The sequence below is a fragment of the Myxocyprinus asiaticus genome, chromosome 13 (genome assembly GCF_019703515.2).
Source record: "Myxocyprinus asiaticus isolate MX2 ecotype Aquarium Trade chromosome 13, UBuf_Myxa_2, whole genome shotgun sequence".
In the NCBI taxonomy this organism is placed as follows: domain Eukaryota; kingdom Metazoa; phylum Chordata; class Actinopteri; order Cypriniformes; family Catostomidae; genus Myxocyprinus; species Myxocyprinus asiaticus.
The window spans coordinates 42288403-42297333 of NC_059356.1; the positions used below are offsets into that span (position 1 = coordinate 42288403).

Consider the following 8931-nt stretch of genomic DNA (forward strand, 5'->3'; position numbering starts at 1 on the left):
CACTCGTGCACCATGAGTGGCAGGGGAACATTGAGGGACAGAGAAGAGTGATCAGCTATAGTCGCCTTCTCCTGGACATGAGCAATTGCTGAATTACGGCATGCATAAAGAGGCACAAGCGTCGATCACTCTGGTGTGCATAATGACACATCATTAATAAAAAAAAACCCACAAATATAGCAACCCGCGTTATGTTCTCCATCATGTGCACATTTGTGATGGCGGAAAAGCACCGAGGTTCGACAGAATCACACGTGAGTCTGAAACCAGACCAGCACTGCGGGGGGCACCGGGAACAATCGCGCTCTGATTCGGACCACAGTAAACATGCCCAGTGTGGAAAAAAAAAACGCGTGCAAAAGTGTGGCTTTGAGGCGGGGCTCTCTGTTTGAATGACCAATGGCGGAGAGGGGCAGTGATTGATAAACTTGTTTGCAAACAGACTATATTTTTTTTTGCAACTGGTGCAGAAAAAACATGCAAACTGTGGGGTTGCAAGGGTTTCAACCATATTTATGTTTAAAAAGCTAAGGTGAAATTATTAAATACAAAAAGAAAAACTGACGAAAGTGGTGAGGTAAAAAGTAGGTAAAATTTGGGGAAGTCTTTTAATTTTTTTTCTATATATGTGAAGAACAATCTATTGTCAGGATTTAAGCTAAACAATCGTTAGTATCTAAATCTAAAAGTTCAAAGTGTGACGAAAAAGAATATTCATTCACAAAGATGCAATATTAATGAATGCATGAATGAAATTAAATGATAATTGATTACTCGTATCCAACTGCTTAAAGGGATAATTCACCCAAAAATGAAAATTCTCTCATTTACTCACCCTCATGTCATCCCAGATGTGTATGACTTTCTTTCTTCTGCAGAACACAAACAAAAACTTTTAAGAATATTGCAGATCTATAGGTCCATTCAAGGCAAGTGAATGGTGGCCAGAAATCTGAAGCTCCAAAAAACACATAAAGGCAGCATAAAAGTAATTAATACAACTCCAGTGGTTTAATCCAAGACTTCTGAAGCTATATGATAGGTGTGGGTGAGAAACAGATAAATATTTAAGTCCTTTTTTAACTATAAATCTCCACTTTCACATTCTTTTGTTTTTTTGGCGATTCGCATTCTTCGTGCATACCGCATCCTACTGGTTGGGGCTGGTAAAAGGTGGAGATTTAGAGTAAAAAAGGACTTAAATATTGATCTGTTTCTCACTCACACCTATCATATCGTTTCTGAAGACATGGATAAAACCACTGGAGTCATATGGATTACTTTTATGCTGCCTTTGTGCATTTTTGGATCTTCAAAGTTCTGGTCACCATTCACTTGCATTGTATAGACCAACAGAGCTGAAATATTCTTCTAATTTTTCATTTTTGTTCTGCAGAAAAAAGAAAGTAATTCATATCTGGAATGGCATGATGGTGAGTAAATGATGTGAGAATTTTTATATTTGGGTGTACAATCCCTTTAAAAGTGACCATTTAGTAATTATTTTTTGCTTTAGAAAGGCCAAATGTGACTCATACTTTATGTTTCTAAAAAAAAAAACAAAAAAAAAAAACAAAAAATTTTAAACTTTATAGAATTGCCAGATTCTCTGCAGTTTGCAGGCAAAATGTAAATACTCACACAACAATCCTCCGGTTGAGAAACCAGTATTTTCTTTGATGCCGGTCGTAACCAATGGGCTCCTGCCGGATGTACGGTCGGCTCTTCTGAAACTCTGTCAAACAGTCGGTTACACCGAGAACTTTGTGCGCTACACAAATCTCACACTGCCACTCATCCTCAGGCACCTCCTCCAGAGGAGGCTTCACACACTCCAGGTGATACACCGCCGAACAGGTCTCGCAGCAGAGCAGATCGCCCAGTCTGTGGCACACCCGGCAGTGGTCATCATATTGAACAACCCCCTCGGACATCAGCTCCTCACGGGCGAGGTTGGTGGTGAGGAATTGGTCCACCAGGAACTGCAGGACCTTGACTTTGCTCTCCAAAGGGCTGAACGGGTATTCTTCACCCTCTAGGTAAGGGAGAACATGATGATATTCCGGGTCACTCTCGCAGTATGCGCGCACCACCTCTGGCCAGGTCATCCCGTCAATGAAGTAGAGAGTGGAGTTGACACTGTCTTTAAGGTCAGCTGGTCCAAAGGTAGTGTTGGAGGTGTCCTCCTCCCGTAAGATAGCTTTTAGGAGAGAGATGTGTGTCTCTGCCATTAACGTGCATTGCTCCTGTCCAACTAGAGCAGCGCAAAAGTCCTCGAAGCGGAATGGAGACAGGCGCAAGACGGTGCTAAAGCTGCGGAGGACCTCGTAAACAGCCGATGCGTTGAGAAGCTGTTCATTGGGAATGAGAAGGTCCTCAGAAGAACTGGGCAACTTCAAAAGAGGAATCTCCTTCTGCTCCAGAATAGGAGAAGGTGGCCGTCTTGGTCTTGGCCTTCTCCGACCTACTAAGCAAAAAGAACCGGAATTAGTTTTGATTGGACGGGTAGGATTGCTGTGCAAATTCAAATCAACATGAAACAACATTCGTAACCCTTTTTACTTTGATAATATTCAATGAGAACTAATCATTTGGGAGGGACTTAATTTCATCCATTGGGAACTGACTGGGTCTTGAAAAGTAGTCTCAATGTGACAGGTGGTCAGAGGTGACATTTGAAAAATAACAAGTAGAGCCCGACCGATATGGGATTTTGAGACCGATACCGACTTTAGAGGGGGGGAATTCACCGATTACCAATATGGTGACCGATATAGCAAATTTTTGAGCTGGAATGAAAACAGACCTTTTCTATGTGGATTGTGCACCGATATGACTATGCAAAGGTACTCAGAAGGCTGCTTTCTTAAATATTTTTATCAAGAACATTTGACATTATTATTATACATTGTCAACAAATTCTAGAAATGAACACTGAGAAAATAAAGAATAAATAAAAATACAATAAATAGCTTAACAAACATCAGTACTGTTAGTATAAGTCAATTGCTGACCATTTAAATAAAGAATAAAATAAAATAAAAATTAGTACTGTATAAGTCGATTACCCACCATTAAAATAAAGAATAAATACAAATAAAATAAATAGCTTAATTAACATCAGTACTGTGTGTTTAGTATATGTCAAACGCTGAATTTTAGAATAAATTCAAAAAAAAATAAATAGCTAAATAAACATCAGGGGCCGGTTGCACCAGCTATATGTACGTAACAACTTAGCCTAGTTGTGGTGTAAATGGGCACTAAGTCACAATTTACGCTCTACTAAATATTTGAGCGTTGCACCATTACATTTATGTAAGACGTCACCCTACATATAAACTAAATATTTATGGCAGCCTCCGACCAGGAGTAACAGGTGGAATAAAAAAGCAGACTCATTTAATGACATCAATGAGCTCATGTTTTGGTTGACAGGCATCAGTCCTTTCGACAAATATGATGTTGGCATTTACATTTATGAGAGAGAAAAAAAAAAAAAAAAAAAAAAAAAAAAAACATACTTTTAAGGGGCTCTCAGCATGAAACCGTACTAACGGTGCCGTTTTTAGGGTGCGTCGCCCGGTGTCAAGTTTCAACACATTCAATATATATATATATATATATATATATATATATATATATATATATATAGGATATTAAAATGAATAAATGTCTATTTTTCCAGCCTGCTGTATTAGTATTTATCGCCCCTCATTTATTTTAGATACAGTTCCTATATATTATTATTTACACAGCGCAAATATACTATTTATTAAATCTACGATTATTACGTATCATATTTTAATGTCTGGAAAACCAGATTTTAAATATTACATTTTATAAATGCAAAGACTGGAATTGTTCGGTTGAAGGGGGTACCAAACTGTGAATCCTGAACAAAACAGTTTGGTGAATACATGTTTACACGCTGACAAGGTATGAAAGTAGCTATGTGGTTAGCTAGTTAGCTGTAAGCTTGTTACCACGGAGAGCAAAAGATGGACTTTATTTACTTTCCAGCATTGTGTCTCACCAACTAGGTAACAGCAAAGCATGAAATCAACACTCACTACACACAATCCACCACCGCACCGTTGTCTGCTGAGTTGCAAAAAATGCTCTGATATTTACCTTTCAATCTGCTACATTACTTACTGCACTGACAAAATATAGCTAGCTAACAGCAAACAGATGTGATAAACATGAGTGACATGGTTGTTAGGGACAGGGTTAACGTTATATTAGTTACATAAAATGATGGGGTAATTTTTTTATTAACTTTCCAGTATGTATTTCACAAACTATTTAGCAATTTAACGAGAAGAGACCACTCAAATCCACACCGTTTAACTCTGCCCTGTCTGCAGAACCACCGTCAGCTCAGAGTCAGCTTTGTAAACAATGGAGTCGGAGCGTGCTCTGCTGGACAAACTACGTAATGACACCAATTCTAAAGCATTGTTTTCTGCATTATATGTTCTGAAAAAAACGTTTTCATATCAGCGCATATCGGTAAAATATACGCCGATACCGATATATCGGTGAAAGGCTAATATCGGCCGACCGATATATTGGTCGGGCACTAACAACAAGCCTTGGTGATGTCACCCGAAAAGGAATGTTGTTTCAGAGGTGGAGAAAATTATTACATTTTGATAAAAGATTATGCAGACAAATGTTTATCTTTCTTCAGAATAATGTGAACTAGGCGTGGGAGAAAAAAAAAAAAAAAGATTCTCCGATGCATTGCGATTCTTTCTCCAGAGATTCGGAATCAATTCTCAAATTCTGAATCGATTCGGAGATCAATTTAAACCACGGCAGCGCAGTGGCACGACTTATGTGCAAGCCAGAGACAAGAGTGAGATGCTAGCAAAAAATAGTCAGACGCGCATATACTGAATTGTGATGCATTGAGAATCGTTTTGTAATCGAATTGTTACCCTCTGAATTGTAATCGAACATCTAAAGTGCACTGATGAATCTTTAAAGGAATATTCTGTGTTCAAAACAAGTTAAGCTCAATCGACAGCATTTGTGGCGTAATGTTGATCGCCACAAAAAATTAATTAAGCCATTTCTCCGTGTGGTCAAATCGGTCAGACATCTGCATACAGGACAGATGAAGCAAATCTCGTCATCAGCAGAGTGCTCGAGCACTGAATCTGCAGCCAGATTTGTCTAAACACGTGTCTTTGAACGCGCAGAATGCGCACGCGTCTGGAATTATTTGCACTAATTAGTGTCCACAAGGTGGCAACACTCACCATTGAGCTTGTGAGCTGTTGCTGTCACGAAGAAGTGCTAGAAGATGTAATTGCAGGTAAACAACATGAGACGAATGTAAAAACAACATCAGTGGATGTGCACGTCAGGAGAGCATGCGAGGAGGTCATGACATATTTGCATTTGTTTAACTCAAGTCTGACAGGCTATAAAGACATCTTTATGGGTCTAAACTCCTGAAGCGAAATAGTCCGGTGTCTTATAGCAGTCGTAGCGTGCATGCGCCAACTGCCTGTGTATGCGCGCACAGTGAGATGGAGTAAACTTTGACAGGCTAGCGTTCGACTGTATGCACACGCTGACCGTTAGTGTCAAAATCCAAGTATACTTTGGGCTTGATATGAAAACGCAATGGCTTGCGACATATTGAATCATAATATCTGTCACGGTGTGTACCTTATCGTAAAGAAGTCTGCGATACGCAGCTCAATTAAGGAGAGAGTTTGGATTTTGTGAGTTAGAAGAGAGAGTTCATTTACTTTAGGAGCTATACTGCAGAAGAAACATCTGTTATCGGAGAATGTAATATTTTTATACATAATAGAACATACGTAGTAAGGATGGGACTGATCCGATACTGACGTTTTTAACCCAGATCAGGTATCGGTCCGACGAGCCCAATCCAAATCCGAATGTTGGTCATTGACGTTACTGTCAAGCTCAAATAATGACATAAATAACCTTCAAATCACCATTACAGTAGTTCATATAACTCGTGCATTTTATTCAGACTCTTACAGTCATCCAAAAGCCTGGTGAATTGCAAAAGGCTGTGTTTAATAATAAATATACAGTCAGAAAGCACAGCTGAGTAGTCTCTGGCACCACGCTTTACTGAAAGAGCGCTGCTGTGCCGACACACACACAAACAAGCACAGAGGCTTGTGATGCCCTGCTCAGTGCAATGTGGTCGCTCCACACAAACTCAATCTCAGATGTAGATGATCAATAGGTCGGTCTGCCTATAACATGCATTGAGAACGTCACCGGACAAGCATTTGACCAGATATTGAATGAGGAGCATATTACACTACTGTGAGTTAGCCTACAAACAAACACTCCAACACAGACTTCCTGGAGCGCTCAGCGCTGGACTTTCAAAATAAAAGCCTTAAGAAATTACAACTGAAATGTATTACCAATGTATGGTCAAATTATTATTATTATTAGAAATTACAATTCAAAAAAATTGGGTTCCTAAAATTACTGATTGAAAAAAGATTGATCTACTAATAAAACTAAAATAAATAACAGAGAGAGAGAGATCTGAAACCATTTCCAAGTCCAGATACAAGTTAAAATGTGTAAAGATAACTGGCTTATTTCCTACTGAAGACTTTCATTTGAATTACTGTTATTTTTGCTGCTGCATCCTGCAGACTAGTTAACAAATCTACAAAGTTATGTAATTATTTTTTGTTTTCCTATATTATAATGCAATAATGTATTGTTAGAGGTTTTTGTTTCTTTACACAAAGAGCACTCCAGATCAGTTCCACACAGTGAATTATAGATGTTCTAAACTCATTAAGAAAAAACAACACTGGGGGCCTGGGTAGCTCAGCGAGTACTGACGCTGACTACCACCCCTGGAGTCGCGAGTTTAAATCCAGGGTGTGCTGAGTGACTCCAGCCAAGTCTCCTAAGCAACCAAATTGGCCCGGTTGCTAGGTAGGGTAGAGACACGTGGGGTAACCTCCTCGTGGTCGCGATTAGGGGTTCTCACTCTCAATGGGGCGCGTGATAAGTTATGCGTGGATCGCGGAGAGTAGCATGAGCCTCCGCATACTGGGAGTCTCCGTGGTGTCATGCACAGTGAGCCACGTGATAAGATGCGCAGACTGATGGTCTCAGAAGCGGAAGCAACTTAGACTTGTCCTCCGCCACCCGCATTGAGGCGAGTAACCGCACCACCAGGAGGACCTACCAAGCAGTGGGAATTGGGCATTCCAAATTGGAAGAAAAGGGGATAAAAAAAAAAAAAACAACACTGGTGTCGGATTGGGATCAGCCAATACTGATAGTTCAGGTATCGTAAACGGAAGAGAAAAAATGGTAACACTCCATCCTTACTATGTAGAATATATTATTTAAATGGAAAACGATGCAAAAACACTTGATAGCAATAGGATGTTTTTGTGATGAATTTTCTTTTCTTCCTGTAATACAGTCAATGTCATTTAGAGGTATTTTCAAAAGATGATTTTGTCCTATTTATTGGTAGTAAGCACTTTTAATTCAACCTTTTAACTCGAGGCACAAGCTGAATAGTCGGTTAAGTGCCAATGAATAATCGCAGAATAATCGCTAAATTAGTCGATTATCAAAATAATCGTTTGTTGCAGACCTATCTGATTCCATGTTAACTTAAAAATGTGGTTGCTTCTAAATCTCATGCATCATCCATCACTCAAAAATCGTTTCAACTCTCATTACCCCTCCAGGGGAGGGTTAATATTCAATATAGCCCTGACACTTCTGAAAGCTACGTCATAATGGGTACTAGGACGTCATATGCGAGCTCGCCTCATTAGTGGGTCGATATGAAACTTCCTCCCCGCCTCAGGTGCAGCAGCACTGGCGCTGGATTTCAAAACAATCTGCCGCACGCTGCCCTGTCATGAGCTCCAAAACCCCAGTCAGGCACCCACAGACTTATGCTAATGGGCAGGGATAGTGAGTGAAGCACTTAAATATAACACTAAACCCACATTAATCACAATGTTTATGTAGTATTAAGATAATTTCATTAATAAATTGGCTGTTCAAAGCGAGATCATTTAGCAAGACGACCGGCCAATCAACTAAGAGTGTGTTCAGATGTTGACACTATTATCAAATGGCCTAATTGCTATCTATGATTAATTAGTTGATGAATTAAAAATGCATTTCTTTGACAAATAGGAGAGATTTACATTTAAAAGACATGTTATTGTATGTGTTTGGATGTCATAAGCTAACTGGCTAACATTAGCAAAATACATAATTTGCAGATGAAACTCACTTTTGTCTGTTAAACACTTTTCAAGTCTAATACTTGATTGTAGATGCTTTTCTATCCTTATAATTTGCTTTATTGCACATTTAACACGTCAAACAGCACGCATGCTAAGAGCTAAAGCTAAACCCGAGGCCTCTGCCAGCAGAGAAAAGCACCAGGATCCATTTTGAGTGTTTCAGTCAACAAAGAGAGATCACACATTTAACTTTCATTCTCCAGCTTGCAGCTCTCGTCACAACACATGGATCAGTCGTTCGGAACACCTGTAAAGTGTGTGTACCTGCAGTGCTGCCGTGGCTGCTCTCGGTGCAGAAACTGGCATCGTCTTCATCCCCCTCGTCCAGTCCATCCAGGTAGTCCGATTCATCGTTGATGGCCTCCTCCTCTTCTTCTTCTTCTTCTTCTTCATCCGTCAGAGGAACCGCGATGTAGTCGTCCTCCTCCGATCGCAAACTGACCGCATCCTCGTCCTCTTCATCGCTTTCGTGGTCATCGTACACCACCCCGCTCGCGGTGCTCCGCCGTCCCCTGCCTCTGCCTCTTCCTCTGCCCCTCAATCCCACGGATCGCGCTTTCCTCCGGCCTCGTGTCTGATGGTGATGGTTGCCCCGTTTCGGTGTGACAAACTCCTCATCGGAGCT

The 8931-nt window shown here is 40.2% G+C and overlaps 2 protein-coding genes across 9 annotated transcripts in view; one reads left to right on the forward strand and one right to left on the reverse strand.

The window, feature by feature from the left end:
* Window positions 1-8931, forward strand: part of LOC127450051 (testis-expressed protein 33-like) — a 304945-nt gene that overhangs the window by 233543 nt on the left and 62471 nt on the right. The window lies entirely within an intron of this gene.
* LOC127450007 (nucleosome-remodeling factor subunit BPTF-like) overlaps window positions 1-8931 on the reverse strand; it is a 61676-nt gene that overhangs the window by 52395 nt on the left and 350 nt on the right. For 6 of the 8 annotated variants that reach the window (XM_051713688.1, XM_051713692.1, XM_051713691.1 and 3 more), the window contains exons 1-2: window positions 8571-8931; window positions 1642-2467 (exon numbers count right to left, since the gene is read on the reverse strand). The exon at window positions 8571-8931 is cut by the window's right edge and continues 350 nt beyond it. In XM_051713688.1, coding sequence (XP_051569648.1) covers window positions 1642-2467; window positions 8571-8931 — 1187 coding nt within the window. The remainder of the gene's footprint in view (window positions 1-1641; window positions 2468-8570) is intronic. The other 2 variants (XM_051713694.1, XM_051713687.1) reach the window with 1 other exon arrangement.